Here is a 16,740-nt window from a genome sequence, read left to right as displayed (position 1 = left end):
ATCTCACCCTCGTGTCCAGGCAAATTAGTCTGCAGTCAGAAAATTACCTTACATAATTTTCAGAAGTTTTAATTTAATTACAATAATTTATTTATTTCATGCCATTATGGAATGATAGTTTAATAAATGAATGCTACAATTCATGGTTTCATTTCAGTTCCCATTCATTGAAATCTCACATTTTTGTCAATTGGTAACAGATTAGAAAATTAATATGACAGCTTTTTAACTGAGTGAATAATATGACTGATCTAAGATTTTTTTTTGTATGTAAGGGGAGTACATTTTATCCTTGAACCGCCTTAAATTTGGTACATTCACCAATGCTATATCAGAGAAGTTTTGTGATCTCTACTGGGATGAAAAACTATTGGAGCAGCTTTATGAAGTAGTTAATGGTGATTCTCCTCCACTGTAAGTATAAATTTCAGTTTACATTTCTCTCTTTGAAAATTAAAGTTCAGTGCTAGATTTCCCAATTGCTTAACCAACATTTGTAACTTTTGGAAGCGACTTAATATGGAGAGCCTTGCATATGCATCCCACCCGCACATTAAAATGTCCCTTTTTCTAGAACGGTGTGCATATTTTCCCTGGAGGAATGCCTCCTGCTTACATAGTCTTGGAAAGTATTAGGTTAGTAAGAGCTAATAATTGGGAGTCCCAGAGTGTAAATTAAGGAAATTCTGGAGCCTCATCAGCTAAACAACACAGCTTGTCATTATGAACACTGGAAAGCTTCTTGCTGTTTGTCCAGCTAGGGCCACCCTACCTGTTAAGGCTTTGGCTTGCAGGAATAATCAGTCGAGCGGGAAGAATCCATGCTAGCAGTGACTGGTGTTGCACTGTGCTTAGTGTCTGCATTGTTCTCCAAGTTTTGCTGATGACCCAGGGTTACTGGTCACTCATCAACATTGCCTTGACTCTGTGGGCCAGCCTTCTCAGAAACCAGACTACAGCCCCACTTCCCTTAAGCTTGTATTTTATGAGCTGTTGTAAATCTCTATCTTTTGCTCTTTAAACGGAATGTGAAAATAATATTTTCAAGCAGTTTAAGTGAACATGTAAGCATTGCCCTTAATTAATTATGTTGTAATTTCATTTCCCACATTCCAAGAGAAGCTGCTCAGCTAAAATGTGAATTAAATTTAAATAAACTCATAATTAAAATATGTTTTCCTCCCTTTTGAGTATAAGATATGCATGACAAGAATACTTATTAATTTATAATTCACTCTTTATGTCGTCTTTGGAGAGGAAGCTGAGGTTATGTAATTTTTAATATAGAAATTTCTACAAAGTAACTGAATAGTACAATGACGTAGAGCACTGTCCTTCAACCTCTAAACATCTTCTCTTTCCAATGGTCTGAAAATTCCCCAGTGAAACAGTCTTGACATCCTCAACTCAGTTCCTAATAGTGTTGAAGTTAAAGCCCAAAACTGTTCACAGTTCAATTTGAATTGGCACTAAATTTATAATCTCATGTAGGCCTCAAGAATGGTTGGTAAAAGGAATCCAGGTCTCACCACAACAATGTGTCTCATGCATCCAGATGGTATCTGACTAAATATCCCCTCCCCTCCTAACTGCAGGCTCTTTGCCAGCATAAAAAATGGCCGTCTCTTCCCCCCCCCACCCCTTCTCCTCTCACAGCCAAAGCTCTGTGCCAGCTTCAATGATGGTGCCACCCCATCCTCCTCCTCACCGTGCAGACTCTGATATCCATCGGACTTGGTGAGGGGGGCTGGGCGGCCATCGCCTGAGCAGAAGGGAGCAGAAGACTACCATCTAAAAAAAATCAAAAATAATAATAATAATTTGGTCACTCAATCCACGACTGTTTGTGGGACACAGCTATGCGCAACTGGCTATCACGCTTCATCCACAAAATAAACAGTCAGTTCACTTCACAGTATATTCTGAGAAGCGCTTTGAGACGCCTTGAAGAAGTGATAAGGCGCTATATCAAATACACGTATCATATTATTATCCAGAAACACCGAGAGTGCTTGAACTTTTCTTTCAGTTTCTCAATGTCCTTTTGCCTTTTATTCATTAGAGGCTCTTAAATCATGACTAGTTTATATAAAAAATCGGTCTATAAACAGATCGATTCCATTGACCCCAGTTCTCAGTACATGCACTGAAGTTCCCTTTTGATATTTTCACTGAAAGGTATAAGAGTTGTGAAATTGAAAACTGAAATACTGACCTTTCATTATTACCTGAGTCGGTGCTTCTGATCATTTCTAATTTACAGATTTGTACTGTTAGACAAATGTTAACTTGGCTGTTTATCTCAGGTCACGGCTTACGGTAAGGTCAAACACAGGATCTGGTCTGACATTACCAAAGATGAATAAGAAAAATCGAAAATCGCCTATTCATGGAACAGAGAGGAGTAAAGACATTCGGGAGAAAAATCTACTTGTGTCAGAAGAAAAAATAGCTGATATAGATGAAACACTTTCTGACAATCTATATTCAGGTACTATGTCTTAAATAATAACTTGATTTAAAATTTGCTTGATTTTTATCCACTTATCAATGATTAGATACTGTAGGATTCTTTCTTTAAAAACCTCCTGAAAAACAACCTCTTCAACCGTGCCTAAGGTCACCCCTTGACTCCCCCATCCCCCACCCTCCCTGCTGAGTTTCTGCACTGTTCTCTGTGAGAGATTACCCTACATTATATGAAGGAAATACAAGAATAGGTTAATGCTGCCAAATGCACAATTTCATCACTTCTAACCTTTGGAGAAAATTGGTCAGTAATAACATTAGAATTGACACAAAGTTGGTATACTTGGAAGACTAAACTAAATTGGTGATCAAGCTGGTCAGCCCAAAATTCTGCATGAAGGGAATGGGATTTGATGTAAGCAGTAACTGAAGTATGATGCAGTTCTTGCATGGAATCCAGATCTTACCATCTGTACATATCTTGCAGATTTAGATGGAGCTTCCTGTGCAAGTCCACAGGGTTCAGATTCGAAAGCTGAGCATGTTAATCATTTGTTTATTACCTGAGGTCTAGCTATCATGTCCAGTTCTTTTTTTACATACCAAAGTTTGAATATGTACAGCATAATAGCAGATACTATATTCTTTTAATCAAGTTATTAATTTGGCACACCATATTTCAATTGTAAACCACTATGCAAATGCTTTATTGAGTAAGTGTTTTAATGGTACACTTGAAACGCTGAAACATAATTTATTTTTGTGTTGTAATCCTTTAAATATTGGGAATTCAAATATTGGGAATAAAATACTAGTTATCTCAATCTATACTGGAGTCCAAACTGAACTGTATAATAGACAAAATAAATAAGGCAAATCCTGGTGGGAGGTTGCTGCTCATCACAGTGGGTACTGGTTGTCCTAGCAACTGACATTTAAAGCAATCTTGAAGTACTCCGGCAATAACAGAGCAGAGGTGGACAAGACGATATTGAATTCGGTCTAGTTTTTAATTTACGCTAAGGACCAGCAGCAGAAGGAGCATAACTTATCAATGCAAATTTTTCTCCTTGTGTATCGTACAATTACAGATGAGGAAGACCAGTTGCACAGCAACACTGAAGTGATCCCTGGGCATGATGTTAACAGTATAATACCTGATGCAATGGATTCTAAGGAAACTGCATCAGACATTTCTAAGGAGGAAGGAACTTTATTTCTGATTGAAAATACGCTGCATGTTGAAACTTGTACTATAAGTGAGAATTTGAAAGAGAGATGTAATGAAGAGAAGGAAGAAACTGAAGGCCACACAACAGAAGTGCCTGAAGCCAGACTTTCTGTCGCTCTCTGGCCCACTTTGTCGAACATGGAGAGAAAGAGTTGCAACCCAGGTTGGAGCAGCGCATTTTTTGGAATGGAATGTTTTAACCAGGATGTCAAGACTTATGTAAAGCAACTAGGTCAACATAGCTCCAGTGAGACGCAGAACATAGAAGCAAAGATGTTGGTAAGTGTTGCATTCGTCACTTGCTAACATTAACTTCAAAAAGAATTTTAAATATTGTAGGCTGTTTGCTCTATTGGAATGAATCATAGATACTCTTTAAAGGAGAAGAGTCAAAGAGGGCTGCCTACTTTTAATGTTGTTTTTATATCCTTACTACAATTATTTCTGTATTTTTTACACATATATATTTTGCCCACAATATATAGTCAATTCACTTTACAGTATATTCTGTGAACCGCTTTGAGATGCCTTGAAGACATGATAAGGCACTATATCAAATGCAAGGATTATTATTGTTATATATATTAAAATATTATTATGCATGCATTAGATTTTAAAATAACAGCTGCATGATCTAACAGTATAAAATAATTAATTTTAATTGGCAACATTCAAAATGTCTATAAAAATTTACAATTCCTAAAAATGGCTTAAGCTATACATTTATTGGTTTTCCTATTGTGAGTTCTGTATGATGTATTAAAATCAGTAAGCACTCAAAAAGAAATTGTGCATTGTATTTCTACCACTGTAGAATAAAATGCCAAAATGTAACATTTGCAATACAAATTCATATGAAATGTTGTTGACACTTCACTATTGGAATAACATCCAAGAAAAAGGTGTATTGTGCATAATAAAGTAAAAACGTATTTTAAATTTCTGTTAACTCTTTTATGCTGCTAATTTAAGGTAATTTTCAAGTGCAAAAATAATTATTCCTTCTTAAATATAAAATATAAATATTTTGCTTTTCAGGAACTTAATCAACAGTTGATGATGGAAACAAAGGATTTTAGAAAAACTAAAACCTTCTACCAGAAACTTCAGCAACAGGAAAGAAGAAGCAAAGGTTTAAAAGTAGCACATAACTTGTCATAAGTTTTCACTTCTGATAAAAAGCAGGCACTCTAGATGGGTAGGGATTGGCAAACTGCTCTCTGTCATGTTTTCACCATTAAATGACTAACTTCCCTCACTAAGTATCAGAATTTCTTAATGATGAGGCATCACATCTTTTGTAAATGAAATCAACCTCAGCTGATTGTAGAATAAAACGTAATATCAATAGTAACATCTAATAATGTACAAATTCTGACAAAATATGCTCAATGAAGGTGAAACCAAGCAAACTGTGGCCCATTTTGGCCTATTTCGATTGAACTAACCACCTTTTTATTTGGCTATCTCTTAAACAGCATGATTGAAGACTCTTTCCTAATCAAATTATGCAACACACAGCTCTTCTCTAATACTGCACATACTGTTTAACTCCTGTTTAGTGCCACACCTATTCAATTCTATTTTCTCATTATTATTATCTTTTCTCTTCTTTGCATCATATTCCTGAAAGATCCTGAGCACTCACTGCAGTTAATACATCTGTACCAAAAAACTGTTAAAACGTTTATTCTGGAGCAGCGCAAAAATATTTTAAGGTGATCATCAGTTCGATATTTGGACTGGCCATGGTTGCATATTACTTCCATACCAACGGATGTCTGTCCTGCACAATTCCACAACACAGGACTATTGTTTACTAAATGCCACACAAAGTTTAAGCCAACCAGTCTGCATATAAATTTTGCTGATACTATAAAGCTGGAACAGATTTGAAAAACATAAATGCAACAGACTCCCATTACAGAGTTTCTTAAAGCTTTAACTGTATAATTTGCTAATGAGCCATATAGATTTGGAACATAACTTTACACTTTTCTTCAAAGGAACAGACACGAAGATAGTATTGCCCAAACTAAAAGAGCAGCTTGAAGAAGTGAAGCTGAAGGTGGAGTTCCTTGAATTGGCAAAAAAATATCTTGAGGTATTTCAAATGATTGTTTAAAATGTTCATTGCTAGATAATGAGTTGCAAGAGTCTTACGTTTGATTTATTAAGCACAAACTATTATGTGAATGTGCAGGAGTTTGGGTAGATTCTAGGCTAAGTTACTTATGAGGTGTTAGGGCTAGAGAGTAACATCACTCCAGGTTCCTATTCCTGATTACTGTCAAGTAACTGGAAAATTTGCTTTGTGTAGACTATTTTTACTTACACGTGAAGAATAGCTGCTTGGGAAGCCGGCAGGGAAATGGAAGCTCACTCTGATGTGAGGTAGCACCTCTATAACAAAGAAAAAGGCAGAGGTTTTTTTTGTGTAAAATATAGCATATATTTGATGTGTATACATATTTAGTTTTTTTTTTGAAAATCCAAACGTACGAGTATTCTATATTAAAGAAAACGGATTCATGTGTCCGTAGTTAAAGTAGACTTTCAAATGTTCTTAATGTTGATCTTGATCTTTCTAGGTATTGCATATGGAACAGTGGGGCCTGAACTCCTCTGTGCTTCCTTCATTGGTCAGCTCGTCATCCCAGACTGACATGTTGGAACTCAAATCCACTGATATTAATTCTCTCCTCACCTTCCACTCTCTGAAGGACGATCAGAGCCATAGCAATATCAGACTACAAATGCTTCAGGCTGGTACAACAATGGGTTTGATGGCTTACCTATACAACAGGTGAATAACAACTGGCATGTATAACTATCAGTTGTTATTGAGGCAACATAAGATATTTTGAGGTTATATCTAATAATAAAAAAATTGAGAAATTATGATTATATCAGACTAATTAACTTTTACTCAACTAGAGTAATATAATTTCCACAATATGTTCTTGATATTCTGTAGGCTTGATGACACCCCATTTTTTTAATTTCTGCAATCCTTTTGTTCTACAAAAGTTTATTGAAGAGATTATTCAAAGCCAATTGTTGGAAATTCCACTACACAGTAGACAAAGGAACACTCAGAGTTTGTGCTGTTGAACCTGATCTCATCCAGTAGAAATATCTTCTATTTCTGAGACACTACCCCCTGTGAAGGGCGCAATATAAAATACATATTGTTTTTGTTATAAGTTTACTAAATTTTTTAGCCAATTACATTAGCATTTCTATCTCATCCACCATGCTGAATAATAATAATAATAGTAATCCTACATTTCATATAGCACCTTTCCCATCAGGAGGATGCCACAAAGCACTTCACAGGATTCACTGTAAAGTGTATTCTGTGTCTTGTGTATTCTGTAGACGAATACAACTTTCTTATAGCTTTGTTGTACATAAATTATTAAACAAATAATTAAATCCCACTTCTGGGATTTAAATCACGTCTTATGAATCTTCATAATCTATCTTTGCGCTCTTATTCAGTATCCTATAAATTCCGCTTAAAATATATCTTTGTTGCTAAAATCCTGAAAACATTGTTCTTACCCTGTATACAATAAATCACTATATATGTAAAAGACAACCAATTCTCATCATCTTGTAATTAAGAATTCCTATATTTAATATCATGCACATATTCATTATTAATATTCTTATTTTTACAGCAATGCAGTAATAGAAGGCTACATTCAACAGTTCTTTTATACCTTTCGTTATTTTACATCACCCAGCGATTTGTTTCAGTTTCTAACTGATCGATTTGACAGTGCTGCCCATATCAGGTACAGTATTATCAGAGATAGTCATTTGTTGAATATTTACAATTTAATTTCTTCATTTCTATACTAGGATTCCAGGAATTTATGTTACTGTTTGTACTATACTATACTTAATACTATTTTTGAAAAATTCTAAAATTACTTGTCTAAGTTTATAGTCCAATTGTTACAGCAATGGCCAGCAGAATGCAGGTTCATGGCCAGGGCTACCTGACCCTCAAACACTCTTGTTACAGTTTGATTTCAGGTATCTTGTGAAACACCCAATGGAGTTCCACAACCCCAGTGTATAATGATAATAGACAGTATCCAGATGTGCATCTTTGGAGTCCTGTAGCTCAGTGGTTAGAGCACTCGCTTTGCAAGCGAGAGACCTGAGTTCAATTCCAGGCAGAGGGCGAAACCTTGGGCAAGTTTCCTTACTCCACACGCCTAATAATAATCTCTCCAAAACCAAAAACAATAATAAATTGGTCATTTTCATTCCACGACTGTTTGTGGGACATTGCTGTGCGCAATTGGCTGCCGCGTTCGCCCACAAATATACAGTCAATTCACTTTACAGTGTGTTCTGTGAAGCGCTTTGGGACGTCCTCCCGACGTGAAAAGTGCTATATCAAATGCAAGGATTATTATTATTTGCAAAATAGCACCAGTAGTGCTTGCACCGAAATAAAGATGTTTTGGAAGCACTGACTGACTGATGTGTTTAATTAGATCTTACCCAAGGAGGCTACTGCAGATCTAAAGTAATGTTACCGCTGATATTGATTTAATCTTTCAGTATACTAAGAATTGGGAAGAAAAAGCATACTTTGTTTTCTATTTTTGATAGTCTGAACCAGAAAAGATCAACTGATTGCATCAAGGTGCTGAACCGAACTTTAGATCTACTCCAGGGCTGGGTTGAAGAATGTTACAATGTGGATTTTGCACAAGACATTGAACTCGTACACAAACTGGAAATCTTCATTTCCACAAAGGTAAATGTTAATTCTGTAGAAATAGTTGATCCGCTATACTGAAAAAGGAAACAAAATTAAGACTGACTTGAAGACTGTTTAATTCTTGACGTGAAAGGCGCTATACAAATGTAATTTGTTGTTGTTTTCTAAATTCTGAACAAACTTTAAGACAAAGGGTGTGAGAAGTGTAGGACCCAAGTATGTATAGGATTGAACTGCTTGCTACATTCAAATACCCTGACAGCAATCACTCTTTCATCTTATCAATGAAGAAAGGCCTGAAACTATTTTGAAACCACTATGCTTGCACAAATTCCAATAATATGCGTTTCACCCACAAATATACAGTCAATTCACTTTACACTATATTCTGTGAAGCGCTTTGAGACGTCTAGAAGACGTGAAAAGCGCTATATCAAATGCAAGGATTATTATTATTATTAATGTGTTCATTGTTTCCATTTTCTCTTGTGACAAGGGAAGTTATGTAGAGGCAAGCAGTAACAAAACCACTTTGCCACCTGTACATAGGTGGGCAGGCGTGTATCAGTCATTCAGTTTACAGACATCAGATATTTCACTGCCAGAGCCTCCAAATAGCATTCTAACATGTACAATGAGAATTAATGTAGGACTGCCATTGAAAGCTCAGCTGAAAACTTACCAGTCAGGTGTGCACTGCCTCCCAATATCATTAGGACGTGGTTTACAAAGCAAATTTACAACTACTTCCGACTGCAAATATAAATGGCGCATGAGGTGAAACCTGGCTCTACGCGTATTATAATAATAATAATCCTTGCATTTGACATAGGGCTTTTCATATCTTCAAGCCATCTCAAAGCACTTCACAGAATAGACTGTAAAGTGAATTCACTGTATATTTGAGGGCGAAATGCGTGCAATAACCCCTGCAGGAAAGTGTTCTTCTGTGGTAAAGCCAAAATGCAAGATCTGGCTCAATTCACTGTCTCACTGTAAAACAGCCTGTCAAGTCTCACTTGTAGAAGCCAATTAATTATTCAAATTCTTTTCTGTACAGCATTTCTCTATGGAGCCCACTATAACAATCTGATTTTAACTATTAAACACTGTATTGACTTAGGCCAAGTAAAGCCCCTTTGAACACATTTAGTTCTTTGGAATGCCTTAATAATAACTCGTAAATTCACAAACTGATCCTAACCTTTTTTTTATTGCCTGAATGTTTGTATTATTCAAAAACTAGGCTATTAATTGATGTTATTCTTCCTTCATTTGAGCAATGCTTTAATTTTCCAAATGTGATTGATCAAAGCTGACTATGCAAATAAAATTTCACATTTATGATTTAATCTAATCGGTTTCGATAGAGCAAAGAATAAACATCAATATGGCAATAATTCACATTACGGATTAATGTAATAAATAAGTAAAATACCAGTAAAATCAGTTCTCTTAATATGATCTTTCCTTTGGAAGGTTATTCCATATGACGATCGGGGTCAGCATTTAGCTAACTTGCTTCACACATGCTCGAAGGCTAAAATGGTCCATAAGTTGTCTCACTTAAGCTTCAGTGCAGAAGACATGAAGATTGAAGAGGACATTCAATCGCTTCACTCATTCTCCAAAAAGCTTTCAGAAGAAAATATTTCCAGAAAGGTTTGTTCACTGTTTTTTTAAACTAAAAATCAGATATAAAATGACTCTAATGATTCAGTGGGTAAATGCATTGAATAACGTGGTACAAATTCACACAGGCCACAATCCTATGGGTTTGATTCTTTGTTTGTGCAGAGTAGTTATCTCAACTGGACAATGGTCAGACACTAAAATTAGGTTAAATGTTTCTGGGCTAAGACTAGAGGGAAAACTTTATCAGGGTTCCTGATTATTGTCTTGTGTCCAGTGTTGGAAACTTTAAGTCTGTGAAGATATAGTGAGAACAGAATCAGGCTCGTTAGTCTCACCCCTACTCAATGCCTAGCCTCACACACTTGGGTAAGGTACTGGTACAGAGCTTGAGCTTGGCAATTGTTTTCATATTTACCAAGTATTTTAATGTATCCCATTTATTCAGGATTTTCCATTTTATTTTACTTTCAATTTTCCTGAAAGGCTGGATATGACTACACGGGTGACTGGCATCCTCCAGTTCTTTTGCCCCAGTGCCACTCACAAATCCGTGAGTTTTAGTGGCTGTTTAATTCAGGAGAAGCTTCACAGCCAAGCCCAAGCCCCTCCTCACCTGATGTCCATGTGCCTTGGCAGAAGGGAGAATTGGATAATATTCAGAAGTGGGAACCTTGGATAANTTTTTCACTTCCAATCCAGATGCGCTGCTGCCTTGGCTGAGCATGCAAACCAAGGTTTAAACTTGGGACATTCAGGATGACTCCGTTTCATTCAAGGCATTGGCTTTAGTGTTTTGAGATATTAGGCAGTTCTTTCGATACTAAACGAAAATGAGAAGAACGTATCCTTGGAAATCACAATGCCCTGTTAAGATACGCTTGATTGGTTCATCTTAAAAATATTGTCTGGAATGTCTGCATCCAGCGCCTTGGGACATCCCCCTGACGTGAAAGGCGCTATACAAATGTAATTTTGTATTGGATCTCATTCTGTTATTGTTCAAACAGAGCTTTAAATGGAAGATTAGTAAAGGAAGCGAGTCCACAAGCCCTCAGCACAAGGAGAGATATTACACCATTGCAGCTGCATTACCAAGGCCCTGCTACAGTAGTTTTGCAGCAGAATTGTCAGGCTCTTGCCAGAAACTTGATGAGAAAGGGCTTTCCATGTTGACTGAGTACAGCCCACAGCATACAGCCCAGCAGCTGACCTTGTTACAACAGGTACTGTTAGAATTCTTAAAGCTTATGATTTATTTGATAATAATCCTTGGATTTTTGGTACAGCGCATTTCACGTCAGGAAGATATCTCAAAGCGCTTCACAGGATTCATAGTAATGTGTAGTGACTGTGTATTTTTGCAGACCAATGCGGCATCCCACAAACAGCCATGAAATGAATAACCAATTTTATCTGGGTAAGCATTGTTGGCCAGGATACTATAAGAGTAGTGCCATGGGATCTTCAACCTCTTTACTAATAATAATGATTCAATTTCATATGGTGTCATTCACATCAGGAGGACCTCTCAAACCACTTCAAGATTTACCCTAAAGTTCAGGATTTACCTGCAGGGAGCATTAGAAGTCCTGTTGTGTTTTTTTTTAACTGGTATTGCAGTCATTTTTGCTCCTTAAAGGTCTTTTTTATTCCACCAATTAGTTAGACCATTTCCAGAATGCCTGAAATGTACTATCTGAAGAACTTCACAACCTGTGGATCAACCAAGCTAGTAAAGAAAAAAAAAGTACCAAAGTGCTTCCTGAGTGAAAGCCCAAGTCAGTGCACTGTCAAGTGCAAATATTGTTGTTAGAGACAAACGTGGAACCCACTTGCACCAGCAAAGTCGCACAAACAGCCAAGAGATGAATGATCAAATTAATCAGAAGACTTGTTGGCTATGACACCAGGCGAAACTTCCTTCTCTTTTCAAATAGTGTCATGAAATAATTTTCTTCCCCCCCCCCCCCCCCCCCCCCCCCCATCCCAACAGCACTTGGGTCGATATTTGATCCAACAATGCAACACTCTCAGTGCTACACTGGAATATCAGCCTAGACTTTGCTCTCAAGTCTTGCATTAGTAAGTTTTTCACAGCTAGGACAGAAGTTTGACCTCTACATATAATTTTAATGTTCCAATGCTATGGACCAAGGTCAGGTAGCCCCTTGGCACTCACTTTTTATTCTGAGCATCTTTGCGTGCACAGAGTGGAAATAATGGTTTAGTCAGTCGGCAAACGGGTGACCTCTAACGTGTAAAGGAGAATGACATGCTGGAAGAGCATTTTCAATCTAACATATTGTCCCAATAAATATTTTTTATATATCCGACGTGTAATTTCTCTTATCTTAGATAAAATATTCAATGGAAAAACAGCACACTAAAAACATGCCTTGTCAGGTCTCTCTAAAAGAAAAAAAACCTATCAACTTTACATATGCAATGGGTCTATCACAGAATACTGCTCATTATGTTGAAGAGGGATTGGCATCCTTCCTAGTTCTAGCCGCTATCCTGGCACTGCAATCCAATTAAAAAGTACTTCAGATTGAAGCTACCCTCCCTTCCCAGACTGGTTCTATTTTAAGGGAGTGTTTTATGGTGTGTTTGTTTTGTAATTCAACAGCTTTTCATATGTAAATATTTTACGTAAGCTAAATTATATCCAGTTCACCTTGTGAATCCAATTTTGATATAAGCAATTCCCCCTTTTTACCCACTCCCTATTTCAAATAATCTTTCTCTTTGGTGGCAGCTTGGCACACTTAGTAAATAACAAATTCAGTATACTGTTTTAAAACCATGCACAATAGTTATACAAAACCTATATTTATATTCTCTTTGCAGCATTCTTTTAATATTAAATAATTTCTATGAAAATTTTAATGTGTACATACAATGCTGAAGCTTCTGCTTTAACAGCTGTTTTTTGTAATTTTAGGAATTGTTCCAAGATTGTCACCCTGTTAATTTTCTCAATTCAAGAGCATTTGGGGTTAAAGACAAATCTCCAGCAGTCACAAAGTGAGTAGCTTCAAGTCCCTTGTTTTATGGTTGAAATTGAAATCTAAATGTATTTATTTAGGTTTAGCATACATAAAGGATGATGCAAACAAAAATAAACTATATTTTTAGGTTTAAATTACATAGAGAATAGCAGTTGTGTGGCAGTGATTACAAAGAAATAACCTCACTGTGGAAATCATGGTGGTCCTTCAAGAAATGGACTGAATAGTCAGCAAAATATAGCTATGTGTAGTTTCACAATATTTCTGATCCTATTCATGCAGAAATCTATTTTAATATTTGATACATGCCTATATTGAAACATTATCTTTCCCCCTCTTAACAGATCAGTTTCTCCGGAACCAGTGGTTATAGAGGGTAACAGTTTATTTGTGCCAGAGTACAGACAGGAACACTATCTTATTCAGCTGATTAAATATGCAGACAATGTTGGCAACTGGGTTTCTGCTGAAATTGTCAATTGTGACACATCTAAGGTAAGGTTCCAGATTTACTTGATTCCAAAATGTATGAAGGTTATGCTCAAAGGCTTAGTTGGGGAAGAGCAGGAGGAGGCTCATGTGGAGCTTAAACACAGGCATAGATCAATTGGGCCAAATGGACTGTTTCTGTGCTGCATATTCTAATGTATTCTAATGTATGGGAGGAACCTGTTTCTTTTGTGGTACAACATTCTGTTTTTTTATATTTGATACTATAGATAGATTCCATATTCTTACCAGCACCTATTTGCAATTAATTGAGAAGCTTTCCAAATAAATCAATATACAATCCAAATTTAAAGTTGGTCCAATTTATGACTTTCCACTGGAGTATGCATGTTCCTAAAATGGCCCAATATATATATTATTTCCAATTAAGGTGGTCAAAACTTCAGTATATTCAAAATTATCCTCACCATGATCTGTACAAAGGTAGAACACCTTTGTTCAACCTGCAATGAAATGCTCTTTATATGTAATAATAATCGTTGCATTTTATATAGTGCCTTACCACGTCAGCAAGACATCTCAAAGTGCTTCTCAGAATCTATTATAAAGTGGATTGACTATGTATTTTGTGGGCGAAACGTGGCAGCAAATTGTGCACAACAATGTCCCGTAAACAGTTGTGGATTGAGTGACAAAATTATATATTTTGGGAGGGGAGGGATTATTACCGGAAAACGATCTACCAATCAACCAACAATTGGTTCCTACTTACTACTAGGTAAACAAAGGCATGTGGAGTAAGGAAACTTGCCTGACATAGGGTCAGTGAGACAGCCAAAACACAAACCCAGCGAGAGAAAAAAGCTGTTGTGAACACTGGCACCCACTGTGCGACAGTGACCTCCAGTATTCATTAGTTTTTTATTTGTTCATAGTTTCAAACTGGCTAGAAAATTTCATAATCTTACCAAGGTTCAACTCAAAGAGCAAAACATTGTCTGCTCATCCTCTATTCAGGCAAAGCTGTGTCTCACAATGGAACCTGGGTAGCAGCAGACATCAGCTTACCAAAGTATGATTCCTTAAGAGCTATTGATGTGTTTTCCCCTCTCAGACACAAAATGGACTGATAACAAAATGTTTATTGATGGCAAAGTGTTGTTATGAATGGAGAAACTTCGCTACAGCAATGCAGATTCTCAGTGGACTGGAAAATCTGATCGTGCGACAATTGCCTGTAAGTAACCATTAGTAAAAGGAAACTGACTTGATCCCAAACACACCAGCTTCTGTTAGGTTCCATCTCACTCAAAAATTTCCCAGACTATATACTGCTGAATTCAAACGTTATATTTCATGCTGAATATGACCACTTAATTTCCTATTGTGATAGCCTCAATCAGTGTGTCTTGCTACCAGTCTCTTCCAAGCCAAATAAGTGCACTCTGATTGGACTTCAATAATAATTTATAACTCTTTATTTGAAATAATGGAAATAAATAATCCTATGTTAGTTTATGTTGTGATCCATGACAATTCAATGCTCCCCAAATATACCCTGACCTGATATTCCCAAATTAAATCCCACAGCATCACCCCAGCCCATTCATATATATCTCATAACCTATGTGACAGTCTAGAAACTCAGGAGATCTATCAACTTTCGCTCACATGAACTTCTAGATTTATTTTATTTTATTTATTTATGAATTGTGGCAGTCAGATCAAACTAGAATGTTAAAAAAAAAGGTTTTCTTTCAAAACAAAAAAAACTTGACGGATTGCATAAATGAAAGCTATCACAATCTTTTGAAATTGGTATTTTGTTTTCAGGCCTGGAAGAACTTGTCTTCAAAGGCACTAGAAATTATGGAGGAACTGACTGCTGTTCAGGTACTGAAAAATAAGTCAATAAATAAGTAAATTTAAGTCTTGTTGGAGAACATTGTAGGATTATTTTTTCTTCTCAGCCCACCCCTTCCAATTTTATTTCCTCTTTCTCTAAAGGTTCAAATTCTCATTGAGATACGGATCAACATCACAGTAATAGGTATCAGCTTGATTAGTTAGTACTACTCTTATCTCTGGGTAAGAAAGTTTGGGGTTCAATCCCCATGAGCCCATAGTACTTCATTGTCAGAGGTGCCATTTTTTCAGATAAGGTGTTAAACCAAATTCCAGTTCACTTGTTCGAGTGGGCGTTTATGGTTTAAGTTTCCAATGTAAGAAAAGTTCTGGGAGGATTGTCTGTTCTTTGCTAATATCAAAAGTGTCACTAGTATTTAGTCACTAGCAAGCAGACCTCTGTATACGTGTTTACATACACACAATCAAAGTTCCTTTTTTTCCTGATTTGGGTAGGCAGAGTGGTGCTATCTGGTCACATCACTCTGAAAACTCGACCTGTGTAAAGTAATAATACTAATCATTTGATATTTGATTGCTAATAATCACTTGCATTTGATATAGCGCTTTATCACCTCTTCGAGACGTCTCAAAGTGCTTCACAGAATGCTGTAAAATGAACTCACTGTCTAATTTGTGGGGAAACTTAGGTGTATAATAACACCACAAACCAAAATCATTGCTTCAAATAGAAGGGATTCTGCAATATCCTGAGCTGCTGCGGAACCTGTGCTCATGACACTCTGTGAGGTAGATTCCACAACACCGGCTCAAGCAGATTAACAGCGCAGATGGGGCTACAGTTGGTGGCAGCAATGCAAGACACTTGGATCATTAGTTGCAGCATCCTCCAAAAAAATCAGTGCACTTTATTGATTTCAATCAAATTATATTGCACAGTGATAATAGTCAGATAATTTACTGACAAGCAGAAAATAACCATCTAGATGTCTAGTGAATCACATGGGAATTTTATTCCATTGCAATGAATATTAATTTCTGTTTTATAAATACACACATGAACCTGTGTACTGCCATGGATAAATCTGCTTCCTATCAGCCAGATTGATGGAACATGCAAATTTTCACATTTTTCTCCTTTAAAATCCCTACATGTTTAGTGAGTTAATGCCACCTTACATGGCAACTCTGCAGTTTTAACCGCCTACCATTCTGCTCGCTCCCCCCGCTCAACAGGCTCCAGCCTGCTTCACGTCCCTCGCCTCATTCGCCCCACTATTGACAGGCGGGCTTTCTGCCACTCTGCCCCCATCCCCTGGAACTCCATCCCA

General features: G+C 36.7%; 1 protein-coding gene across 1 annotated transcript in view; it reads left to right on the top strand.

Moving 5' to 3' along the window:
- The window catches only part of LOC103180454 (kinase non-catalytic C-lobe domain-containing protein 1), a 44,679-nt gene that overhangs the window by 23,152 nt on the left and 4,787 nt on the right, over positions 1–16,740 (top strand). The window contains exons 15-28 of the mRNA XM_007896340.2: positions 276–414; positions 2,307–2,491; positions 3,561–3,979; positions 4,739–4,832; positions 5,707–5,804; positions 6,292–6,506; positions 7,387–7,503; positions 8,336–8,483; positions 9,927–10,109; positions 11,090–11,305; positions 13,027–13,109; positions 13,438–13,588; positions 14,658–14,780; positions 15,377–15,436. Coding sequence (XP_007894531.2) covers positions 276–414; positions 2,307–2,491; positions 3,561–3,979; positions 4,739–4,832; positions 5,707–5,804; positions 6,292–6,506; positions 7,387–7,503; positions 8,336–8,483; positions 9,927–10,109; positions 11,090–11,305; positions 13,027–13,109; positions 13,438–13,588; positions 14,658–14,780; positions 15,377–15,436 — 2,231 coding nt within the window. The remainder of the gene's footprint in view (positions 1–275; positions 415–2,306; positions 2,492–3,560; positions 3,980–4,738; positions 4,833–5,706; positions 5,805–6,291; positions 6,507–7,386; positions 7,504–8,335; positions 8,484–9,926; positions 10,110–11,089; positions 11,306–13,026; positions 13,110–13,437; positions 13,589–14,657; positions 14,781–15,376; positions 15,437–16,740) is intronic.

The sequence above is a fragment of the Callorhinchus milii genome, unplaced genomic scaffold (assembly GCF_018977255.1).
Source record: "Callorhinchus milii isolate IMCB2004 unplaced genomic scaffold, IMCB_Cmil_1.0 Scaffold7, whole genome shotgun sequence".
In the NCBI taxonomy this organism is placed as follows: domain Eukaryota; kingdom Metazoa; phylum Chordata; class Chondrichthyes; order Chimaeriformes; family Callorhinchidae; genus Callorhinchus; species Callorhinchus milii.
The sequence above is the reverse complement of the archived record's forward strand: the minus strand, read 5'-3'. Positions and strand labels throughout refer to the sequence as shown.